Genomic DNA, 26523 nt, shown 5'->3' with positions numbered 1-26523 from the left:
ACAGATTCAATACACCTTTGCACCAATGAACAGAATTCCAACAACAGCAAATAATAACAATAATGGACTGAATTAGCAGTCAGTGAAAAAGTTTTTGTTATTAAAAAACTAGTCCCTAATAGTATGTCTGAGTACTGAGTGTAGGCAGCACAGACTGCGGGAAAAGTCAATCACTTCACGCTTGGTTGACTGAAGTGGAAAACGCTGCCTCAGTTGGACGTTTGGATAAAGTCAGTGCCCTGCCTCTCAAACCACTGGGGGACTGCCTGTGCTCTGAGGACAGGGCATTTCTGAAGAAGGCCCTTTAAGGCAAAGCAATGCTTCACCATGGCGATCACGCAGTACAAGGAAGGACACTGAATTTTCCCTCTAACCGCACACTGGAGTGTACCCAAATCGTGCCAAGAAAATGCCCCCAGACAATGTTTGTGGAATGACCGGAAGCCTACAGTGCCTGAACGGTGTTACGTTTCCACTGCTTTGTGCACTTCCCGTATAAAGTGGCTTTATGGTCCTGCTTTTCCCCAGGGTGTGGAAAGAAGCATGGATAGAGAAAGCCCAACAGAAAGTGGGTGTGTGTGTGCATGTGCGTGTGTGCACGTGCATGTGTGTGTGTGTGTGTGTGTCTGTGTTCACAAAGTACCACCATTTCTACTCTCTAAAATGAGACTACAGTACCCATCTGATTCATTACTAAATTGAGACCTCATCAAATCACAAAATGAATGTGTTCTTTGATCTGGCTGAAAGCATTATTTCACAGCATTTGACATTACGATCAGCTGATTTCTGTAGCAGTATACACAAGAGCGCCAAATGCACACTGTGGAGAGTAAAAGAATTACACCAATCAGCAACTGTAAGGCCACAAATAAATGAAACGGGATTCTAGGTTTTAATACTGATCAATTATTCAGGGGCCAATCAGAGAAGACATAGTTCACACAGCCACTGGATCACATAAAAGCAAAGCGGATTTATGAGGAACTCAGAGCTTATGAAATATATAGTAATTATTATCATTTTCAGAGATGTGTGGTGCGGACCGCACGGTAGCCGACTCTCACCCCATATTCGAATAATCCTGCATGGCTGGTGGTTTGACCCCCCCCCCCCCCCCCCCTTAACCATGGCTCTCTTTGTGCCATGGTCCCCTCTCTGCTACCCTCCCCACTTTCCCTGTCTGAACAGGCTAAAAATACAAAAGTAGGGCAGACAGTCTGCTCTCCTATAAAAATACAAATAGAAATCGGCACTTACAAAATGCACAGAACACCATGCTAGAGAACACAGGCACAGCCTTGTTTCTCCTGTTCCCGGGGTGCAGCCGCCCAGTCAAACCCGGCACCCCAGCCCACAGCTCCAGCTGTTTCAACCCCACGTTTCAATTTTCGGCAGACAGGAGGCCAGCGGCTCCTAAATTACAGAACCCCATTTGCTGCTCATTCCACCAGGGCCTGGTGTTCCGGCAGAACTGGCCCTGTGGATCAATATGAGGGAGCGAAGCCATTAACGGACTGTCACCGGGGGAAACCGGTCCAGCTGGAAGCTCCTCGTTTGGTTCGACCACGTTCAGGGAAGGGGCCCGGGGTCTGTTCAACAGCAGACACCTGGTTCACATGCCCATTCACAAACTTTGCTCTAGGTCAGGGCAGTATAAAGGTTAGGAAACTGATCTTGTGACTGAGAGGTTGCAGGTTTGATTCCCACGTGGGGAACGGTACCCTTGAACAAGGTATTTGCTTCAGTAAAATCCAGCTGTACAAATGGAAACTACATAAAAGTTTTAGAGTTGTGTAAGCCCCTCTGGATACGAGCGCCAGCTAAATGTCAAACCAAATGTAAATGCGGCAAGAGGAAAATGTTCTAGGCCCTCTGTGGAAGAAGGAGCTACCAGCTGCCATCCACTCTGCTGAGTCACTTGCCATCTACAGACACAAAACCAAAAATGTTTTTTTTTTTCTTTCTAAAAGGCCACAGGAATGCAAACCCTGAGTTTGGGCAAAAGGGTGTCCCCTGCATGGTCAACAGGACCGTGAACTCTGTGAACCCCCCCTCCCCCCTCCCGGGGCCTCCGTTTGCGAGGCACAGCTGGGGGGGCAGATGAATCCCCAGGTGACCGGCGATGACACACAGGACAAGCTGTCCTCCACCCCGTGACGGAAAGGAGCCTTTTGCTTACGCAAGCCACCCTCACAACCGCTAAATATTCAACTGGCCTCGCTGTGTCTCTGAATCATGCCTGCCCGTCCCCTCCACAGCGCACCCTACAAAGCGCCTATTACAGAAAACAAAGGGCGTTTCCCAGAACACCCACCCGACATGTTATTTTCCACCCTCAATCGAGTCATAAATAAATGGGCTGGGATGGGGAGAGCAATGCTGAAGAAATAGATTTGGATTCCAGGAAAGCAGACAAGCAGAAAAGAAGTCTTGGGGAACAGGAGCGGTGACTTTGAGCATTGGCCAAATTCCCGCTCTGCAGCGCTCCGCGATGTGTGGAAATGCTGTGGGTGATTACACTTGAGTTGAGCTTGTCACCTTGTTTTTATCTTCTATATAATTTTTTTATTACTATGTTTATTGTTTCCTTTTATTCTTATTTTTTATTACTTTTATATTCATTTTTGGTATTTTAAGCTTGTTCAAGCACTTTGGTCAACTGTGGTTGTTGTAAATGTGCTATATAAATAAACTTTGACTTGACACGTTTGCTCCTCGAACCAGAAAATGAGTGAAAAATAAGTAGAGCAAGGTAAACCCTGTGAGGCTCCCATTCAGCTTCATTTCCAAACACGTGTGTGCGTAGGGGTGCAGTCGCTAACCGTCTTCTTTTGTTCACAATCCTTTCATTGAGCAGGTAGGCAGTGTAGTACAATTAATAGAGTGCACAGGGAGCTGTAATCAAGAGAACTCAGGCTCTATTTCCGAATTCCCGCACATTTGTGCAAGTGCTTATGTGTCTGAGTGTGTATGTCTGTGTGTAGGTGAGTGCTTGTGTGTGTATTCATGGGTGAGTGTTTAAGAGTGTGTGTGTGTGTGTGTGTACACTTAAATTGGACAGAGACACAATTTCTGTTGCTTTGGTTCTGTACTCCAGCACACTGGATTTTAAATTAAACAATGACCAACAGGTTAAAGTGCAATGTGTCAGCTTTAATTAGAGGGTATTTACATCCATATAGGTGATCTGTGTATGGATATGCATATATGTATACTTCCACTCTGTATAAGAGGAGCTTTTAACATTCACATTTCAATGTGTTTGGATATTTTTTAAACTGAAAACAAACAAAAAATGGGCCTCTCTCCACCAGGGCTATCGTTTTATCTGAAAACGAGATTCAGAAAAAGCCAGCTGTGTTACTGTGAATTTTGTAAAGGCAGGTAAACTGTTCTTCCATGAAAGTGGACAGGTATCCTTAAAAAAACAAAAGAAATAAAGCGGGAAAATGTTTTAATATTTAAAAATACACCCCAAATCCCAGCATGCTCTACTCTGAGTCCGTGGGGAGCTGAAAGCACTTGTTCCTGGGGACAGATCTGCCAATCATTTCACCACAGCCCCAGACCAACTGTCAAGGCAACACTCAGAACACTCAGAAAGGGCCTCTGGCGGACTTTCACCAGCTGCCCCAAGACCTCAGCGGTGTGATTCAGGCTTGGCATGATGAGAGGAATGGGTATAATGGGTGCAGAAGAACTGAGAGAGAAAGCAGGGGAGGGAGAAACGCAGTTTAGGAGGGGAGGAGAGAGACAGGGAAGCAAACAGATTGGCCTATTAAAAGAAGGGAATCCCAGTTTTTTAAAAAGGAAACGGTGACATCACCTTACGATGCCGAGAGAAAAGAACAGCGGGCTAACTCAATGTCGTACAGCTCTCACCTCGTCCAGACCGTCATGCTAGGATCGGGGGGGGGTAATGGGTGAGCCGCCAACCGCCATTTCTTATCTCGCCCTCGCCCCCAGAACAGATGTAGGCCAATCCCACGACTGTGTTTGCTTACCTGCGGAAAGGCGTGAGGCGTCCGGTTCACACGGAACACAGTGCGGCGGGCAGGACAGGGGGATTAAGAGGGTGCACGCGCTCCTCAAACGTTACCCGGTAACGCCTCTGAGAATAAATCTCATTCTTTCTCGTTTCTGGGGTTCTGATTCCAACTCTCAATTTCAACAGCTCAGTTCCTCTCTGTTTAAATTCCTGCCCACATTTGTGCCCGTGTGAAAGCGAACTGAAGCACCGGTGAACTAAGCTCCTCCCTGCCGGTTGGGGCTGGCACCAGACCCGCGGGCAGCGGTGGCAGCGATCTCCCCTGAGAGCCTATCAGGGCACAGTGATGACAGCTCTGGGGCGATTAGCTGATTAATTGAGCCGTTTAATCCTCCCCGGGGTTCAGCGTATGCGGCGGGCAGGTGGGGGGGGGGGGGGTTATAGGGGCGGGCGGCACTCCAGAATCAGAATCAGAGCACGGGCGAGACGTTGCGGCCGCGTGGGTGGGGGGAATCACCGGCGCTGCCACAATTAAACCCGCACTGCCCTCAATGGAAAATACAATCAAACGCTGTCACGCTGAAGAGGAGGAGCCCTCTGCCTTCAGATTAGCATTAAAAACACACGGCCACACCCCCGGCTACGTCCCGTAGCAACAGAGCAGAGCAACAGAAAGGCTTCATCGGCCCGTAAGCACTACACGCGCTCCCTCGCTCAGCACAGAGGATTTGAGACGATGCTGGTCACGGTACAGCGTCTCCAGTGCTGGCCTACAGATGTTAGCCTGACGCTAGCTTACCTTCAGAAAACAAACATGTCACTTTAAAAATCAAGCACCTCACAGATTTCAGCTTTGATTAGACTGCAATCTAGCCTGAGTCCTACTAGCCTGTACCACTGCTTCTTTGCACACACACACACACACTCTCAGGCACATGAAGTGCACACACGCATACACACACACACAAAGGCACATGACGCTCGCTCACTCACAAAGAAACGCACCCAGATAAGCAAACGTCACACACACAAACACATTTACATATTTTTAATAAGGGCTGCCAGTGGGGGGAGGGGTAAGGGCAGCCATAAACTCTATTCAATCAGTATCAACAGTTATAATCACAACTGTCTCATGTGAAGCACGGAAAGGTAACGCTACCACATGTACCAAAAGACACTGGCTGCCAATGGGAAGCCTAATTTTCTCTGACACGATTGTTAATCACGCGAAACAATCCAAAACTGGCTCAGGACGGTTGACGGTTTCTACACTTCCCGATCTCAAGCTCGCTAAAAGCCAGATCAAGAGCTGTGCCTCCCTGCCCACTGCAAACGTATCACACTAATCCGCTCCTGTCAAATCCCTGACGGGTCACTGGCCCCGCCCAACAACGAACAGCCATCTACCAATCAGCCTGTGTTCATAATCCCAATGTGAACCTCAGGTTATTGGACGCAGTGTCTGCCTGTCACTACCACGTTAACCCCCACAAAACGATAAACACAGCAGCACAGCTGTATGAAACAATGACTATGACCCTTTTTTGAGAGTCACAGATCATAAAGACCAAGGCTAAAATAGATTACAGGATTGCCACGGTCTGCCCCACCAGTACAGACTGCTGTCTGCTGTCCACCAGTGACTGCTGTCCGCAGGCCCGTCTGACTCAGCGACAGGCTGGATCGATTCCAAGGACAGTATTCAATAAAAGCCAGTTCTGCTGAGGCGAGATTCTCAAAATGATGACCATTTTGAGGCTGTACGCAGAGGAGTAATTACTCAGTATTAAGGCGATAATGACTCTATTATGGACCACAGAGGCAGGTTTCAGCTGCATGCTGGAGACCCAGAGGTGCATAGATTTTATCCCTGTACAGACAGCACTGGGACAGAACAACACTTGGTTGTCTTTTTTAAAACCATTTTTATGCCCTATTTGCTCTCCCCTTTTCTCCCAGCTCAATCGTATCCCTGCTGTCCCAATTCTGCCATGTCCTCCTTCGATTCAGCTCGCGGTGGCGTGGGTCCTTTCTATTCTACACTCCACAAGCTGAACTGCGTAGCGATCGCGTCAGAGCGCACTGCATGCACTGCTTATGGAGGCAGACTGCAATGTACCTTATCAAGCAGAGGGGGCTCTGTTCTCTTCCTCTGGTGCTCAGGTGACAATTAGGTTCGGATTTCAGGTGAAAAGGCGTATCAGTGCACCAACTGCTTTGACTAGCCATTCAGTCTTTCCCAACAAAACCAAAACATCTAAAGTCAAGCTCAAAGCAACATCCTGATGTGCATATCTGCCACAGGTTCCATCTCCACAAACAACATACATCTAGATACCGAATGGATTAAAAAACAAAAAGCTTCCTTGAACACATAAAATTCAAGACGACAGTTTTCCTTAAAGCTACTTACACTCATGAAGACTCATAATTTCCTACAGGTAGAGAACAAAATGTGGAAACTCAACAGTTGCAGCAGCATACTGGTTCTGGTGGTTCCATAATGGTGTGGGGCACATCTACCTGTCATGGTTCGGAAGCACTCTTACCCTTAGAAGGCAAGGTCACTTCTAATTTCTACTTTATGCTAATGAGAAATGATATTAAACCCATTTTAAAGCATTGCTCTCCTACAGAAACGAGATGTCCTTCACAATGAGGATGGTAACCTATGGGTTCATGACATAATCAACCTCGCCTTCCTCCTCAGCTCCAGAACACAGCCTGACTGAGAGCACCAGGAGTAGCCTCAACCACACCTGAAATATGACTCCACCGTGAATTTCAGAGCCTCCCTCCCTGCACTTGATTGGAGTAGGCTAATTCCGCAGTACTTCAGTTGAAAAAAGCTGAATTGTTGTTGCACACACATTAGTTAAGGTCAAAGCAAAACAGGTAACGTATGTACTATTCATGGCATGGATATTAAAAAATTTATGAAACTGAAGTCCAAAAATGTATTTCACATTTGTTATTATTACATATAAATTATATATACATCTCCCTGTGGTACGTGGCTTATTAAGGTCCAAACAAAAATTGTCAAGAGCTCAAAATTAAAAACAGAAAGCACTCTGGCAAGGCTGACTGGCTTATTCTTAGACGCAATTCATTCCGCTGTGCACTCAGAGATCGCCGCTATCCAATAAAATAATTGTTATTGGATTCAAAAGGCGATTTGAACGGGATTAACGGCGGTAGCCGAGCGCGCTTTGCGGACTGAAAAAAACAACACACGGAAATGGACAGATGGAGTAGACTGATAAGCGGGTGGAAAAAAGGAAACGAACAAAAAACTTTGGTGGCAATATGAGCTTACACATACAGTTCACAACAGCGTTGTTTTTTCCGCTCAGTAACCGCTGAAGGAGCACACCGGCAGCCGGCCATCGCACTGTTTTTTTTTGTCGTGTCTCATCAATGCCAAATGGAGGACTACGTGCTAGTGCGTCAAAATCTACAATCTACACAGTGAAGCCGCCAACTCCTTTTTCATAATCTCTGAGATTGAGGCCGCCTCCACAGTCATTTTGGGTTACTTTAATGAAGCACAGATTTTCCTACGCCCAGGCGCTGCGTAGCTCACATTTATTTGGGCTCCGTACTCCGCGCGTTTGCGACGATGCTTCTCACGTGCTCGGACCGTTCGGCTGGCCGGAGCTCGGGGGTGCCTGCCTCTCGCCCAGTGCACACTGGGATAGGCTCCAGCACCCCTCGCGACTCTGACCTGGATCAGCGGGTATAGATAATGGATGGATGGATGGATGTGATTGTTTGCTTCTCTGTGGTGGCACACACTGTAGCCAACTTGGAAGAAATGTGGCCCTAAAATGGTACTAATGCATGTACACAAAAAAAACTAATAATAAAACAACAGCCCTGGCCACACTCCAGGCTGATTTCATATTTCTGTATGACACCTGCCAGTCGTTCTCTCCTTGTCACGTGACCACGTCCGAGCTCAGAGGCCACTGACCTGCCCTAAAGGACAGAAAGAGAACCGACAGTAATAGACCCTGGAGGCTGGACTGGATCCAGTAACCCCGCTGCAGCTGTTATAATTAGCTCCAGAATCCATAATGACATCACAAGCCGGGGGCTCCAATCCAAACAGGCAGCACATTTCTCGGGCCTACACATGTCTACAACTACAACTGCACTTCTACACAATTACGCGTGTACGCGTACGTCCGATTTCACAACAAATCCAGTTCGCATCACGCTCGACGACCACAGCCTGGGTGCAAGAACCCGAACGCAGGTCAAACTTGTCCAAATTCGATCAGAACCTCTCCAGAAAGCAGGTCTGGGCTGGGCTCCGTCGGCTTCGGAATTGAGCACTAGCGTCCCAGCGTGCATCGCCTCCTGTTGTAGCCCATAATAAACATGTCTGCAGTCACGAGACGAGCTGTTAAAGAACTGGTTATCAGGTTGAATAGAAGGCTGAATGCAACAGCTAAAAGAAGCATTTGGTCTAAATGCACAGAATCGAACATCCAGCACATAAAGAAATCCTGTGTGAACAAACAACATAATCAGATACAAATAGAGACCCCTTTTGGAAACTGTTAGGGATACTAGTGCAAACAAGTCCAACAAGCAGAAACAGCAGTTTAAATTAAATCACAGCTTTCACTGGAACCCGAAATGCACCTCTGAGACACATAAACCAAGAGTAAGCTGTAAATTTGAGCAGGTTAACTGGCATTTAGCTCTTTATTGATGTAGCATTTGCACTCACTGGTGTGGAAGTGTTGTTGAGCAGGCCTGGTACTGCAGCTCACATAACACTGGTGGAAGCACTTATGTTCAGTGCAAGTCACTCTAGATAAGAGCATGTACTAAATGAATGTAATGCAATGTAAAGTAGTGTCTGGTCATTATCAGAGATCATGTAGGTGCCTGACTCCACAGAGGAGTTTGAAAAGGGCTCATTGTTATGATCATAATTGTTATTTTATTTGTTTTATTATTTTAATTTATTTTAAATAATGTTTTGCCACCACCCTATCCCCCAACATATAATCACAACCTAGCATAACATTATGCTTGGGCATATTTTCCTTTGACTTTCTTGCTATCCTTTTTCAGAAATCCTAAAATAGGTGAGAATAGCCCATAAGGAAATGAGAAGCAATGATATTTTCATCCAGAAAACCTTTCCCGCATCCGTGGGACGGGTCGATGATTATTCAGAAGGGTCCGGCTCAGTCATGGAAACTCGGTTTCCAGGAGCAGCTAAGTGCAGCAGGAAGCGTGACTTAGCCACAGCTCTGGCGAGCCGCTGCGTCGAGTTCGTGGGCTGTTCGTCGTGCACGGAAACAGTTGTTAGGCGCCCAGACGGCACGTCCTCACAGAAGCGCGGTCGCGAAGTAAGACTAATACGCGGGTAAATACTGCCGCGGCCCGTAAACTAGCTGGCCATAATGACGGAAACCGATGCCTATCTAATCTGAGTTAAACCCACAGGGACACGGCCGAGAGAGACAAAATTCCTGTTTGGTCAAGGACAGTTGCGAAGGAACACTATCGCCCGTTCTGCTCTTTAATCTCCAGTGAAGTGTGCTCATTTGGTAATGTTTAATTTCTAGAATGATTGCCGAGGCTGGAAAAAAGATATTGCTTTTTCAATATTAATAAACAAATCCTGGTGTTTAGCTCAGTGGCCCTTAGCAACCGTCTACACAGGACAGCGGTCTCCACAGGACGCAGGCAGAGGCCACGTCAGGTGAGAGGCAGGCCTCAGACTGAGCAGAAAGCTTTGGCCAGGTGCTGAGGCGTCCGGCTCAAAGACAGCGACAGACTTCACCTGCCACGGGATCCACCCTCAACACCCTGTGAGGATTTTTAGAAGGCATGTATTCATACATATGTATACATTTACTTCCAATTCATGCCTTGCACAACATGTTAAAAAAAACCAATATTTAAGAATAGAGTGTTGCAATTAGTAAAGATTAGACACAATAGTCCTCGTGTTTCATTTGTGTTTGAGAGGCTGACCACACAGAGAGAGTGAGAGAGAGAGAGAGAGCACTGAGGACAGGGTATTATCCCTGGCACTCAAAGTCCCAGCTTTTTCACTCTCACTGCTCACCCCCCCTCCTACCAACCCCACCATCTGTCTGCTGTCACTCAGCTGCTGTGCCCCGCCCCTCCACCCACCCAATCACCCTTCCAGTGAACAATTACCTGCCCCCATTCAGCAAAAGCATGCAAACTCCACCAGTATCCACATTTGCTTGGGATAAAACCACTTTATGCCTTAATTATACTCAATCAAGTGGAGCCTAATTATAATCACTTGTCGTACGGTCGCTAGAGACTGAGGCAAAGCTCTCCACCCTGTTAAACCTTAGGCAAAAATGAGCATCAAATCAAAACTTTTACCCGTATTGCACAACCCACTCTAACATTGCTTATTTTGATTAGATGACATAGGAGATTTATATATCTTGGATATTTAAAAATTGATGAAGTGAAGTGTCAGAAACGGTGAGGTATCTTCGCCTATGAAGCTTGGATGGTTCACACACCAGGCCTACTTGCGCCGCAGAACGAGTAACTTAGCAGGAGAATCATTCAATGGGTTTTCACGGAGAGCGCTGACTCGCTCTCCTCAGACTGTGTTTAAGTGGTCACGTCAGGCCCCAGGTGCACAGTTAAGATGAATGACTGCTGTAATCTAAGGGCCAAGAGCCTAGTGCTGACATACGGCCAGCACTGATTTCAGCACCCTGGAGAGCGCCCCGCGATGCACGAGAACTGTAAAAGAAGAGACACCGCAGCTGTTCAGAGTCTGTAGTTTGCCACTGAGGCAGCCAAACTCATTTTCAGACTTAATTACGAGGTAATCAGTGGCTGGGTAAAGAAACAAAAAAAAATTGTGCAGAACTAATATTTAGCCTCGAGCTCAAGAAAACTTTGGAATCATCTGCGATCTGTATGTCTGAATTCTTAACAGGGGCTCAAGCAGGTAAATTAGAATAAAACGGATTAATTTACAGTAAGTGCAGTAGATTTAAAGTAAAAGGTCTATCCTCACCTACCCACTTAATTGTTGCACATTTAATATTGATGATCGACCAGACATACAATGACAGCATACTGTTGAGAATCGTTTGTTTTTTATGTTATTTAAAGGAAGGGGGCATATACATGCTAATATCTTCTGTAACGAAACCGTTTATTTAATTAGCTGCTTGTTTATTTAACAGTGGACAGTGCCAACTCAATTTATTAGGACACAATTAAAACACGCACGACAAGTCAAATGACGCATTGCTCTCAAATTAGCCACAGGTCAATGCTTTTTACATCCCTCAAACAAGACTTGATATAATTTAGCAAACAAAATTGCAATAAATGAAGAAAAAACAAAACAGGCAAGATTAAAAGGGGAGACATTTAAAAAATAAAACTAAAATAAACCCTCGGTGGAAATCAATTATGACTACAGCTCTGTGTTGGTTGCAGCCAGAGCGTCGACTTGAATCAGTTATTTGTTATTCAATGTTTTTAAATTATGTTTTATTCTGTTAATTCTGAGTCTCAGAAATGGTAAAAAGTAAAAAAGTGAAAGCTTCAAGTTTTTTTTTTCTAGTTTTTCATATGCAATGTGTGTTTTCCTCCAGAAATGAACAATACTTTCCACCAAAATTTAAATTTTCCAGATTAAATGACTACACCTAGAAAAGGCATTAGACCTTGTGGAGGACATTTTATGGCACACTACGAAGACACTAATTGTAAAGTACACCTTTACACCAATCACCATTCCTAATAATCAAATACCATTTCTACATTATTACGGTCTTACAGGCTGTTAAACTAGGTTGCAAACTTTTCAAAGAATAAAAGTATAAATACTGCACACAATGAAATATGCAAGACTTTTCGGTCTACACAATCAAAAGAAGTAATGAGAACTCCTGGCTTGAGCATAGGTTCAGAGGAAGCTGAACTCTAAAGGATACAAAAACTTTTCCAAAAGACATTTCTGTGGGTATATTTGTCCCATCGGTGTTCCTCAGAGCAAGGGAAACTGAATTATTCTCCCTGAAATCACCGTAACAGAGGTTTTGCAGTACCTTGGCTTCTCATGTCAAAGGACACTGCTCATTAACATGGGTAATTTAATATACCAGAACAAATGAGGTATGCTGAGGATCTGACATTAACATCCAGCATCATATGAATAATGAATTGCTGAAATAAGGGATATTACCACGGTGACCCCTTTCTTGACAGCGCCACTGAGCTACTTTGATTGTGACTATGGTTTCCCTGGTAAACAAATGGTTAACAGACAGCACTGGGAATGGTGATCCCCTGACTGCTAGCCAGCCTCAGGTCACAGGTGACAAGGAAAGCAAAGTCTACATGAGCCGGTCACATGACCCTCACTTGAGAGACGCTTGAAACCAAGGCGATGTTGAGTCAGCGTGTCAGAGAGCACTGGGACCGTGAGGACAGGGGATTGTAACTTCCTGTCGTGGGGGGGTGGGGTTGTCATGCGTTTGCAAATCGCCACTGAAGCGGGTGGGGTGGGGGAGGGGCCAGGGGCTAGATATGCGTGCAGGGAGCAACAGATGGCGAGGATTACACACGAACAATCCCACAATCTCTGTGTTTCTCCCGTCTTTCTCTTTATCCCTCGCTCTCACATTCAATCTCTCTCTCTCTCTCAATTTATCCCTCTCTCCTGTTTCTCTCCCGCTCTCTTTAGCTCTCTCTCTGAGTGCAGAGGTATCTGACCGTAAATGGTTAGATGTCAGGGACCTGACGCAGGATCGGAAAGCACAGGTGAGTGAAGGCACAAAGAAAATGAACTGTGTCCGGACCCAGACCTCCATTCAGGGCCTCCAACCCCACGCACGGCTGTGACAGAAACGAGACCCCTATTCCACAGTCCCAGCCTCAGTTATGCCAGCTTACTTCACCCTAATCAGACTAATCAGAGTGGTGGTAAGCAAACAAGCAGAAATGTGAGTTTGTGCGTGTGTCTGTGTGTTCGTGTGTCTCTGTGTGCGTGTCCGTGCGCGTGTGTGCGTGTGTGTGTCCGTGTGTACGCGCATGATGAGTGCGTGTGTGTATGTGTCTGCGCACTACTTTTTCCTGGAACAGCTGTGGTCAGATGAATGTCCACCTGCACATCTCAAAAAAAGGCTATATAGCCCAGAGTCGTCATAGTAACAAGAGGGCTAGGCCATGCATATGATTATACAGTACAATCAAGATGACCAAACTGGGAAAAGAACCGATAATATGCATCAGCCATGCTAAAGTTTTAGATTGCTTGCCTTTTTTCCCCCAAAATTCACGTTTTTTTTGCTCCCAGCTTCACTGCTGCAAAGGACAGTTAAAACCTTCTATCACTGAAGTTGTAGACTGATTTTGGAGAGAGAAAAATTTGAGTCACAGCAAATCACATTGATATTTTGAAGAGCTGAATCCAATGCCACAAGTTCATTCTGAAAACCCATCACTTCTGTCCATTTGAAGGGTTGGACAACCTCACCATAAAGTATACTATGCATAACTCTGGATATATTTTAAGAAAAAATTATTTTTAAAAGAATATTTATATTTAAGGCCATTTTAGTTACTTTCCTTCTGCATTAAAATAATGTTGGAAAACATTTGCACAGCACTGTGAAAACAATCCTTCCTTCTCTGTTGTTGTCCCGGCACTCTGGAGCAGGACCAATCAGGCAGCCTTTCATTTATTCCAACAGCCCTTGTTGACACCTCCTCATGAAGACCACTTGGCATTTTCTTTGTGTGGTTCCTGGATCCAGGAAATGGCGGCGGCGGCGGCGGCACACGCAAGCTCAACCCGCGCCACGGCCTGCAGCACACGCGTGTGTGTGTGTGTGTGTGTGTGTGTGTGTGTGTGGGGCCAGTCGTTTGCCTCACGCTTAAGGCCATCCCCATGGAAACCCAAGTCCCATTCCCATAAACAATGGCATGCATTAGAGAAGGAGAAGAGTGCCACATCCAACCATATACCACTTTGCGGGTCATGTTATTAATGATTATTTATTATACTATTTATGGCAGGCACTCCTTTTCGATTCCTAAATTTTCCTATTTTCCATTTACAAAGCTGGTTATGTACAGAAGCACTTCAGATGAACTGCCATGATCCAGGATTCTACTGAAGTTTACCGACAATGGAACTGAATGGGCAACCTCTAGGTCAGATGGCCAGTCGCTAAGCCACTATGACACGCTACACACTACCGCCCATAAAACATAGGCCTACAGGCCACTGTTGAACGTGTTCCCTGCCACATGGCGTTGGCCAATCAGACCACTGGAAAACCTGTTATGAGATGAGCACCCCCATCGTCCTGCTCAAAAGGCAACCTGATGCCTCCCAAACCAGCATCAGGATTTCTGGGGGCTTGTTTGATTCAATCACGTTATGACATTAAGTTCATTCCACAGACCCTTTTGGTCAACTTTTGGTCACCCCACCAACTCTTACATCACATTTGGATCCAAAGGCAGCTTGCAGAATTATTAAAGGAGGAATCAGAGGAGGTCTACAAAATGGTGTGCAGAGTTATCTCAGGGAGGTTTGCTCACACAGTGACAACCATTTTGTAAATGGTGGATTCATGTTTTCCACATTACCACCTGAACGTACCAGAAAGCTTCATTAAGAACATGAGTCATCAGACTGAACTGGGACTGACTGGGATCGCAAGCATATCAACAGTTAAGACAACATAGGGAAGCCACAATCACTGGTCACAGTGATTTCTTTTGAATCCAAATTTTCTCATTAGAATTTCAGGAAATGGAATTATGTTCATAAAGCTGCCCAAATCACATCCTTCCCAGGAAGTGCAGACATGTGCACAGGTGACTCACGTGCCCCATTGTCCCATAATGAGATCCACGCTAAACCGTACCTTGCCAGTACCACCCAGTCGGCTTGGCTCGGCAGCTACAGGGAATCCCCCCCCCCCCCCCCCCCCCGTCCCCCCTGCCCCCCCTCCACTCACGGCTCCTCCCACGCCAAACTGCCGGTTCAGTAGGCCTTTGGGCCGCAGTCCAAAGAAGAGAAGATTCGGGCCAAGAATCCGAGGAAAGATGCCAAGGCTGGTATGAGGTTGCCAGATCAGCTGACCTCAAACACGGGACCAAAGCAAAATTAGAAGGACAAATATACGGCAGCCACAAACAAAAGGAAGAGTGAGATGTATTTACAATTGTGAATCTGCTTTTTGTTTTTTCGTATTTGTTTCTTTTTTGGGGGGGAAACTATTCCACAAGAAAAAAATTGAAACGACATTATTTTTTATTCTTATTTGTACCGGACATTCATCCAAGCACAAAAGGAAACACTGAAAAAATCATTTCCTGTTTTGAGGAACGCTCCTGGGCGGTAGTAAATTGACTCTCCTCGTTCCTCTTGTTTTTGGACAGTGATGCAATAAATATGCACTCTCACCACAACAGCACAGAGCCCAAAGCAAAAACAGGTGTCAGCATGTAACACTAAACTGTAGCCACGCAATCCGCATAAGGCTGTAACAACGCTGCACCTCTGACTGGTTCATTCCCTGTGAGTGCCTCTGTCTCACTCTGTCACACTCCCTCTGTCATTATCTCACTCTGACATGTTTTTATCTGTCTCATTCTCCATCTATTTCTGTCCATCTCTTTTGATCTCTGTCTCACACAGACTCTCACTATATCAGGCATTTTTGCATCTGTTCAGATCCCTGTTTGTCTCACTGGCACCGGTGTCCATTTTTTCCCTTGTTTTTGTACAAGAACTACCATCTTCTCACCTCTACCAATGAAAGCAAGAAGCATGTTCACTGCCCCGCCCCCTCAGTCCTGAATAATGTCTCTTTCTTTCATCTCTCAAAAATCTCATTTAAATGAATACTGAATTTTTAATGCCTGCTTTTCATACCAGGCCTTATCAGAATAACTTTCTGTTAACATCAAATCAACCGACTATGTTAATGCTGCAAACCAAATGTAGGCTGCCAACATTTCAAAACAATTAAATCATCAATATACAGAAATACATCTAAAATTATTGTTTCCATAACATCAATATATATAAATATATAACAATTTAGTTAATGTCCAAAATGCTTTACCTTCTATATGAATAGGATACAAAATAAACAGGTGAAAGAATCATTATACAATAAAAACACAATTTAGCAACAAGATAATTAGACAGAAATGGTCCCCATTAGTAGAACTGAGACAATTTCAAGAGAACCATTTAATTACGACTGTAAAAAATGTCAAAACAGAACAGCAAGGCTATGTGGCAGAAATGACACTGATGCCACTGCAGCTGTGAGATGTTTCATTGTCAGCATTTTCTAACTGCATGCCGGTCCATTAGCGGACGGAAAACTCGCCAACAGGAAATTCCCCTCCTCACCCACGGACCGGAGCTGGACCACAGCCAGACCCCGAGAGCACTTTACCATCAATATTAATACATGAATATTCTCCTCCGTCCCCCCGCCTCCCCCGTCCGTTCGCTCACAGAACACGACCAAACAAAGACATCAAAGAACAAGACCGACAGAGTCCTCGACCAGCCGGCGTTTGCGCTTCAAAGCTTCTCGTGCAGGCGTCTGGCCCTCAGTGTGACGAGCTTCGCTGTGACTGTACTGCCGTTTGCTGGTCCTCTGGTCTGGGATGTTCTTCGGATTCAAACCTGCCTCCCTCTGGCTACACGCCCAGTTCCCCAAAGACACTGCCACAAGCAAGGCTGTACTTGGACAAGCACGATGGGACGCAGCCGTGCAACTGTCCATCCGCTTAACAAGTGGGCTCAAAGCACTTATAATATATATATATATATATATATATATATATATATATATTGCAACCCAACATGGGGCTGAACATTTCCCACTCCCACCCCAATTCTTCGGCAAACACAGCCACGTTCATGCTGTGAACCCCACTGTCGATTACAGAAAGTGTAGACATCTACGGTTCTCCTCTGAAACCCGTGGTTTCACCAGCTGATTAGGTCCAGCTGATTCTTTTCACACCACAAGCTAAAACTAAGCTCACACAGAGCAGAACCGGGGGAAGACCTTTCACATGCGACTTTTGAATGCAGTTGATGGGTAGCCAATCGACCAGTGGGGGTCACTAGATAGCGAGGAACTCTGAACCCTCCCATTATCGGGGAACCGCCCTACAAAACTAATGACCACAGTCGGCACTGGTATGGCCCAGATTTGATCCAAGGGCGTGAGGCTCATCCATGCACCGCAGCAAGATGCTTTAAACTGTAATGAGCCATCCAGCAGCCCCACAAACAGGTCAAAATGCAGTGATGTTGCTAGCATTGCTAGATGCGTATTGCCATTTGTAATCATTCGTATTGTTACTATATAGAATTACTTCTGTCTGTTACATTATGTGTCTGTTGGTGTGTTTGATGCCTTTAGCTCCTAGAGGATTACAGGGGAACAACAATTAAATTTTCTGAATTTAATTTTAGATATTGCACAGTGACCCTGGTCCACGCTATAACCCTCCAAGTAACTGCTATAATCGCTTTGCCTTATCTCATATGCAGCCACCTTCTCTACCTCATTGGTATCACATATTTCTGAAGCTTGTATCAAGTTTTTTTTTTCACTTCCAGAAACTCGGCCAGAGGCGTCACTGGGGGGTGTGGACCGCACCAGGTGACACCATCAGAGGGGTGTGACACCTAAATGGCTGTTTTGTGTAGCAACGGGTTGAAACAGCAGATGCAATTTACTGCCGGTTGATTTAATTAGCGGTATTAATGTGACGAGAAGCGCTTTGTCGTTTGAACGCATAACCCCGGTCGACAACTTCCAACAGCACCCGCAACAGCAATCCTACTCACGCAGTTGCAGCTCCGCAACTATTCATCTGAGCAAAAAATGGAATGTACTTGCAATTCTTGTGTTAGATTATCCACTCATTACAATTTATCAGATGTATGAATACAGTTGGTGATCAGTGCCATATATGGCCATTTCATCATCAGGTCAGAACAGACAGCAATGGCAGTTTTCAAAACTGACCAAACAGAATAAGCAATTTGTAATTATTCAACTAAAAACAATGGATATCCTGTGAATAAGATGCTGGTAGGAGATTTCCAGGTTGTTGTAATTATTACAAAACATTTTTTTACAGAAGCCTGCATACAGGCTGATATTCCTAGTATCTGTGATCTTTGTGGAAGGTCTAAAACATCTCTCTGATAGATCATATAGTACGATGAGACCTCTCTGCACTGGCGGACAGACAGCCAAGGGCGGGAGGGAGGTACAGCAGGCAACCTTTTCAAGCCCTTTTGAGCCTTTCCTCCGGTAGAGCTGGTAGAGCTCATCCTCCCAGGCGTACAGTTTGTGAATAGTGCAGGATACAGATGAAAAGTAGACAGCGCATTGTAGGACAGAATTAGCAAATTGCCACCCCCCACCCCCCCTCCAAACAAAAGGATTTAGTCAAAGTAAATGTTTTGTTAGCCTACCTGTTTAAAAAATGTAAAAGCTTTAAAACATTTTTCTGTGTGCGCTTGTTGTTTCCCGGAGGCCTTGTTTATATTTCGCGCACCATTTCCTAAAGTCTAATTACGTCATTGTTCCAGGAAGAGGCGTACCGGAAAATGACAATGGAGGGGGGAAATAATGAGTTGTGTTCGGCAGCAAAAAAAAAAAAGAAAGTTTTTCCAGTGAGGGAGCAGTCACAAATATCCTGATCTTCGGCCACGGGGAAAGCACCAAGATAACTCGGTGAATCTATGCAGGGAATCATTTTTAAAAACACAAAAAGCCGGCCCAGCTTCCTTCCTAACTTGGCACAGAAACAAAAAAGGGCTTCACTGTACATAACACTGAGGGGAGAGGGGGGGGAATGGTGTCCCCTTAAGCCACTCTCCATTCCCCTGAAAAAATGGGATGAGAATCTACTCCCCGCAAAACTGAAGTGAGTCAGAACTGCCTGGTAATGTGTACTGTGACATTTGCCACTGGCACCAAACCAAAATGGTGAAATTAGGAAAGCTTTGGGGGGATGGAATGGGGGTGGGTGGGAGGGGTGGGCAAAATTTGATAAGCCGAACAAACACACTGGCTGAACAGAAAGAGATACGCCTCTTGCTCCTCCTCCCCAACAGTCAACAAGCCAGAAGTCACAAAGAAAGGGCCGTCCGTGTCCTGTCTGCCTCCCCCAGCACAGTGCCTGGAATGCATTACATTACCATCCTGGCTGATCCGTCTCTGGGCCACTCTCAAAGATTGCTTAGCAAGTGCTAGAAGGCGAGATGCCCTGACTTAAAGGAAAAAACTTTGAAAATGACTATGGGGCGCAAATTAAAAATACCAAAAACTCTTACATGGAATTGTTAAAACAAAAAAAAATAGAAGCACTAGGTCTGCCATTCACCCAGAATTTCAACAGTGAGATTCCCAATACAAAAACTAGAAATAAACATGCAAACATAATGATCCCAAATACCACTCACAGAGATTTGTGAAAACTTCACACCACCAGTAATGCTAGGAAAGGGTGGGGGGGAGAGAATAGCTCCTTTCATGTCTAAAAATGCTATTTACACCTGACACAGAATTCCCAGGTTATTCGATCTCATGCACAACCCATCCCCATTTCCTTCTTAATAGACCTTTTTGATTTGGCAAAGACTGGAAACGGGCACTTTGAATCTAAACCTAAACCCAACGGGAGTTCACGAAGAAAGCAGAAAGACTAGCTTTGTGTATCCTGTACAGAAAACACAATGAGGTTGCTAGCAGAATCATTTAAAATGCCCTGCTACCTGTTATGCTAATCACTATGCTTATGCAAATTATGAAACCTCTCGGGTGTGCAAGATATCTGGAAGAAATTTATACGAAATAAGCTATGTTACAATGTCAGATTATTTTAGGATCACAAGACAATGTACAACGTTGTATGTTGGGCAACATGAAAAAATGTTTAAAGGGTCATTTAGTGCAATGGTTATTTAGTGCAATGACCTTTTTTTTTTTAATTGGGGAAAAAATAAGTTTCTCGTGCACTAATAAAGCAAAAGGAGGTGAATTATGCGTCATAATAATAATTTTTTATCTCACCTTCCTTAAAATGTGTATTTAAAACACCAGGCAAGTGTCAAACAGCTTAAACTAAGTGGAAAGAATTATCACGTGCCAACTGAAAATACGTAAGTCAGTTGATGTTTTACACTAAAATCTGGTAACGTAAAATAAACATAAGTTTATCAACTTCTAAGTATGACCAAAAAAGAAAAATCATGAACGAAACAAGCTTTCAAATCAGTGCTCGCATATGTCCCCATGGGTGGACGGACAAATCAAACGTAGCCTACTGTTAAGCGCCTTACACAGAGATGGGTCAATGTTGTGCAGTCGTATAGTGCATTATCATATCAGGACATTCATACAGAAACAGTTGATGTTGCATATTGTACTTCTCAAATAAAGGGCATTTCGTGGCGTTTATTTCACTAACTTCGTTCTGCGCGTATCTGTCGGCAGAGGTAGGCTATACAAACACAGAAGAGGTTATTGACGGGCTATTTATTTTGGTTTATTTCCCAATACAAAATCAAACCTATACTCCCGGCAGAATTCAAGAACCGTTTAACTAGCTACTTAAAACGTAAAACTTAACGCAAGAACGGCTGCTGCCGCTGCATTCACAATAAATTGTATAATGAGTTGGTCGGACGTGCCCATGTTTCCTCCCAATGGATCGATGTATCCATTCCGGATAACTATATGATGTAGTCACATACACAGTGATGTACTGTACCGGCTCTAAGATCCAACGACGTATTCTGCTGCGTATCATTGTGATTCTGTCCCTTCCAGTCGACAAGTTGTTTCAGAAGAAAATAAATCACGGGCGAAAAAGTTATTACGTAGAGCCCCGCTGTCAACCCGGCTACTTGCACCATGCAAGGCAGGACTAGATCGCTGCAGAAAAGGAAGTTACCAGAGTTTGTTTGCGATGGACCCGAGCCACACAGTACTTTTACAGAATGAGAAACTCACCTCTCACACAAAGTAGAGACATTTCGAAGCTTTTTTCCTCGAAAATCCTGTTGCACTTCTGAGAGCTAAATTAGGACAAAGCGGTTAAGACGACATACATTCCATCCACAGTTAACATGGCAAAAAAGTGGGTCCCCGTCACTTCTGCGCGAGTTTTAGTTGTCACTTAAAGACTCGGGGTGGAGGAGAATGAACGAAAGAACAGTTGAAGACTTAAGGGCATTAGCTCTCCGCCTCGCAACGCCATCATGAAAAATACAGACTCACCTAAGGCATTATCAATCCAAAAGGGCGGTGATGAGATAGGCGTGATTGACACCGTTATGCGTCTATAAAGAGAACACAGTCCCTCATAAAGGGTGGGACTTAGTAATGTGTTAGCAAATGGGGGATATGGGGGCGTAATCAAAAACGAAACAGGTTGAAGGAACAGGTGGTGACGCATGGAGAGTTGCTGTCAGGTTGCGACCGCTGCAGCCTAAGCCATTGACACAGATATGAGGTAAATTTGGAAATTGTATAAGAAGGGCGTCCTCACAAGATAAACCCAGTTGTACCATTAATGTCAATGTCTGTTTTCCATAATTTTTGCCATATAGCATACTTATAATAGCTATATATAACTACTACAGTAATTCTGGAGGTAATCGGAGTGGGTAATTTTTGCATAAATCTTAATTTGCAAACTACGTTTATTAAACGATCATTTTGCATCAGAAAAAATAGTAGGCTATAGGCTACAGTAGCATAGGCAATTAGGCATATTGTAATCTTATATAGGACAACCGATAGGTTACTGTAAAATTGAAAATGTTAAAATACTGTAAAACTCACGCAGTCTAAACTAGTAGACTACTGCAGTGAAGGTTACACGCTTATCTTTTGTTACTGACACTTATGCTATACTTTTGGAAGTAAAGAATGTCGTTTTAGTTTGTATTCGTCCTTTTCAAAGTGAATTTGGTTTGTTCACAGGGTATGTAGACCCACTCCTGTTTTTATTATTTATTTTCTATTCGTTCTTATTTTATTTTCTTTCCTTTTTGTTTGTTTGCTTACTTGTTTTGTTTGACATTGGGAGAGTTGTATAAGTCGGATGTAGGCTATTTATGAATACCACCACTACACTCCCAACGGTTTGGTTTCGGCTCCTCCGCCGCCAGCACGTATACCAACGATGCATAGATACTGAAACTCCAAGCTGTGTTTGTCAAGGTCTATTCGAGTCAAGACAAATTGCCCTTGTTTAATGTGCCACACAATGCTCAAAAGCAATAGGTGTATGTTATGCCAAGGAAAGTAGCCTACCTCGAGAGGCTGGAAGCCGTTTGGTTTATTTGATTACAGGGAACACTGCGGCGCGGGCGCAAATACAATTAAATTAAACGGCACACTGGAGTAAGATGTCTTCTGTTTGATATATTCTGCACACTGGGTCGTATAACCTTTCAAAATGTTCGGCAGAAATGAACGACTTGTCAAATAGGCTAAAAAGTCACTTTGGCACTTTCCACAAAATGCATGCCCATTGGCCAACTGAAAGATTTGCGGTTGGCCTCACAGATATCGTGCTTGCAGGAAACTGTCATAAAAAAACGTCAGAAAGTTGTGGCCTAGATCTGAATCCAACATTGCACACAGTAACGTCCAGTGTTAATTGAGCACTAACTGTTAATTGAACTCGTAACAGATAACATTTGGTCCTTTTCTAGAATGTGGGACCAAATGTTATATGTTAAGAGTTGAATGAACACGATTAGAGTTGAATTATCACTGGACATTTTACTGTGCATGATCTTCTAGAAAGTAACCCGAATGGGCATACTTGCACCGAAGGCTTATTCGGATAGACAGAGAAGCAACGCGAATAACTCAATATGAACCTATGGCCGTAAGCTAACTAAATGCATATCAATCAGAAAATAAAACTATGTGGCTTTTCCTGAGCGTCATGAACTTCTCCAGAATATTAATGTGATTAATGACATATTTTATTATTATTATTATTATTATTATTATTATTATTATTATTATTATGCATTTTGTATTTTATGCTTTCAACTGTCATGAAAGCAGTACACAATAAAATGTCTTGTGTTAATTCAACTCTAATTGAGTACCGGCATCTTTCATGTTCCATTAAACATTCATGTAGAGACCATGTTATGCTTGTTGTGAATATATAATAACTTATGGGTTATATTATATAACTTATGGGTGACAAACTGCACCCTTTTGGATATCAGTCCAAACCGACTGCTCTAGCCATATGTTGTGCACTCCTAAACTCTGACAGTTAGGATGTTTGTGATTGGTGATGAACGTTCTTGATAATTATTTCTGTATGATCATTCTTAATTTTGGCTAATTGCTTAATAGATCTTAGATGTCAGCCTATAGGCCCTATTCATTTTTGAATTCATACTTTAATGATTAAATCTATTCTGATCTTTCTGAGTAACTGCGCAATGAACATGTCAACAATACTTATTTAAATCAAGGCCTGTCAAAGCTAATCTTAAATATATTAATGGGTAAATCCATCACATGGATGGATTTCTCGGTTTCAATGATAACCAATCAGCTTATAATATGGTATCATCATGTTCATTAGATCACCAGTAATTTACCGGCCCACGAGAATTACACAGCTTTATAAATCTTCGGATTACACGAAAGTGTTTATCACAAACTGCTGAGTAGCATTTTTAATGAAAAACAAACCGTTCGGAAGCGAAAGGGAACGTAGTGCCTCAGAATTTATGAGGCGAGGACCTCGAGTGGTCGTTTAGAGTATTGCGGCGCTGTTGTGGACGAGCTGAGGGTTTTTAGGATGTCCGGTCCACCTGTCATAATTCACCTGTTGCATATTTTCCCTTTTCATTGGGCGTGTGAACAACAACGTGGGCTGCTCCATCCACCGCTATTAAAAGTATCACCGCTGCAAATTAAGGAATGAAAATCTGAAAAGAAACTGAAATTATACAATTTGATACCATCACTACAATAAATAGTACCAGTGCTTTCAAATATCAGATTTCTGCTTTATCGCAATATGGTTATTTCATAGGCCCAACCAAAGGTATAAATACGCCTTTACTCATTATTGCTTTGGTTAAGTTCGGTACTTTGGTTTGGTTTGTGTTACACTATGACAGAGATATTCAAATCTAGCTCAAGAGGCAGCTTTTCTTAATTGATTGGTCAATGTCTCTGATTGGCCAGAGATTCCACCCACCTGCTGTCCCAGGTTGAAATTATTCCCTGATTAGTGGGTAAGAATGAAAACCCACAGTACTACTGCTCTGAGAGGGCAGACTCCAGTATCCCTGCCCTGTAGGATTGTTGGCTCCTTGGTTTCAGTCTCCCATTTTGAAGCTTAGTATCCAGGGTGTGGCATTTTCATGGCAACTGGTTAGCATTGATGTATTTGCATTCAGCTGAACACCTTGGATTCAAATCAAATCAGAGACTATTAAACCACATTCCTGTGCACTAAGAACAGCCAGCTGTTACTTCAGCTGAGGGTGATCTCACAGCCAAAGGTCCAGCAGTCCCAGAATGTATTGTTCAATTGTGTTTAAAACAAAAACATTTGAAACCAAACCGAAAAACGTTTTAAACAAAAGTTAAATGAAAGTGTTCCATTACCATTCTCTGTACTTTCAGTTAATTTTAAGGTTACTTGTAAGAAAAACAATTCCTTGATGTCATCACAGATACTACAGAGACCCCTTTGATACCTACATGTTCAGAACACATAAATTCTGTTCCCTTACCTTTTAAGGTGGAAACATTCCAACTGGATGCACCTTCTGAAAATTAACGTAGGGGTTTTACCATGTGCACAGTACTGTGGAAATTGACATTCTGCACTGTGATGCAGAGCTGAAAACTGCTGGTAACTGTCAGGTCCTCAGCTATGAAGCAGAGAGGAAAGAAGGAACACAGGAGCTGGGTATCTACAGAGTATGAGGAATCTATCAGGAGGGAATGGGCGAAGGACGTTTCACTGGTTGTCAAGCGTTCACCTGGGGCTGCTCACTGTGAAATCCTAGCCTAGTAATTACCCACAATTCCCCAGGGTGGAATGGGTGTGATTCCATTGAATTTCTGTTTCAGCAGAGCGATTGAGATGGCTCAATCATAGTGGGCTTTCATGGAAATGATGAGGGCTTTAGATCTGGAACAAAGCAAAAAAAAATAGAGAAAATGGGAGGAGGTACTTGCAGCAGGGTGTCGGGGTGGGGCGGGGTGGGGTCGGGTGTGGTGGGGGGTGGGGGGTGGGGGGTGGTGGGTGGGGGGGGGGGTGGAGACAGATTAAGGGGTGGATTTATCTGGGATTTGGACAATTAACTCTGCTTGTGACTCCATATCCAGGATCTTCTTTCTCTTTTTAGTGAGTCACTTTGAGAATTACTTTAAAATAGACCTCCCAGAATTAAGAAAAATAGATACATTAAAAATTGTGCAGGAATGAAGAAGTTGTAGATTAAGCAAAATCACCTTTGGTTCAATATGAACAACTGTGCAACTTGTGTGGGACTTGGAATTGACATATCAGTGCTGAAAAATCATTTTCACCAAATAGGCTCATGTTTTGTTGATGTAGCTGACGATCTTGAGAAAGAGAGAAAACTGCTGTTTAGTCCTCTAAGGCGTGAGATCAGGAATATGTGATGAGAATGTTTTTAACTGAACATTCTAACTGAACGCTCTAATGCCGATGTAACAATCACTACTGATGACTGAAAGCAATCACGTTTTAGAACACTGACATAGAATGTTGAAAAAAACATCCAGAAAAACCCTTCAAAGAGTTAAGGGGGTTTGAGCGAGGAGAGAAGCCTATGGGCTATCAGTAGCCTGTAACTGGACTCAGCCATTGTCATCCCATTACAGCACTGTTAAAAGGTCGGAGATGTAGAGTAATGAGGGAGTAGCTCTCTGCAACTGCCACACACAGAGATCTTGAGGTACAGAACTATGTGGCCATGCAGCAATGCAACCCTAGGTGTTTCTTGATACCAAATCATCTCTTTTACACAGGTTCTCAACAACTTCTGCGCTGTTGTCTGCAGTCAGGGCAGCTTTTGTCCATGAAAGTCAGCCACTGCAGTCTTCGAGAGGAGTGCACCTTCAGGTGGTTTTAAAACATTTATGAATGTGGACGTCAGCTGAAATTTTCATAGATTTTACTGTGTTTAATCAAATATTTGAAATGCTTCAGTCCAAATGTCTCAATGCTTCCCCAGTCCAGCAGCATGATTTTTGCGTTGATGTGATAGTTGAGGTGTGACCAGCTGGTTACCTTCCATTAACATGTATATATCGCCCTCTAGTGGAGATCTGCAGAATATAGCAATGTTTTTTTCTTGAGAGAGGAGCAAGACTCAGCTACTGTAGATCAGTTTTTCATTTCAAAGCATATACAAATCGTTGGCAGGAAAAGGAATAACATGA

At 43.9% G+C, this 26523-nt stretch overlaps 1 protein-coding gene across 1 annotated transcript in view; it reads right to left on the bottom strand.

The window, feature by feature from the left end:
• The window catches only part of LOC118213035 (protein unc-13 homolog B-like), a 68747-nt gene extending 47420 nt beyond the window's left edge, over positions 1-21327 (bottom strand). The window contains exons 1-2 of the mRNA XM_035391635.1: positions 21061-21327; positions 20819-20982 (exon numbers count right to left, since the gene is read on the bottom strand). Coding sequence (XP_035247526.1) covers positions 20819-20963 — 145 coding nt within the window. The 5' untranslated portion in view covers positions 20964-20982; positions 21061-21327. The remainder of the gene's footprint in view (positions 1-20818; positions 20983-21060) is intronic.
• Positions 21328-26523: the final 5196 nt, after the last annotated feature.

Source organism: Anguilla anguilla, chromosome 14, assembly GCF_013347855.1.
Source record: "Anguilla anguilla isolate fAngAng1 chromosome 14, fAngAng1.pri, whole genome shotgun sequence".
Lineage (NCBI taxonomy): Eukaryota > Metazoa > Chordata > Actinopteri > Anguilliformes > Anguillidae > Anguilla > Anguilla anguilla.
Note: the sequence above shows the minus strand (reverse complement) of the source record. Positions and strands in the feature narration are given on the sequence as shown.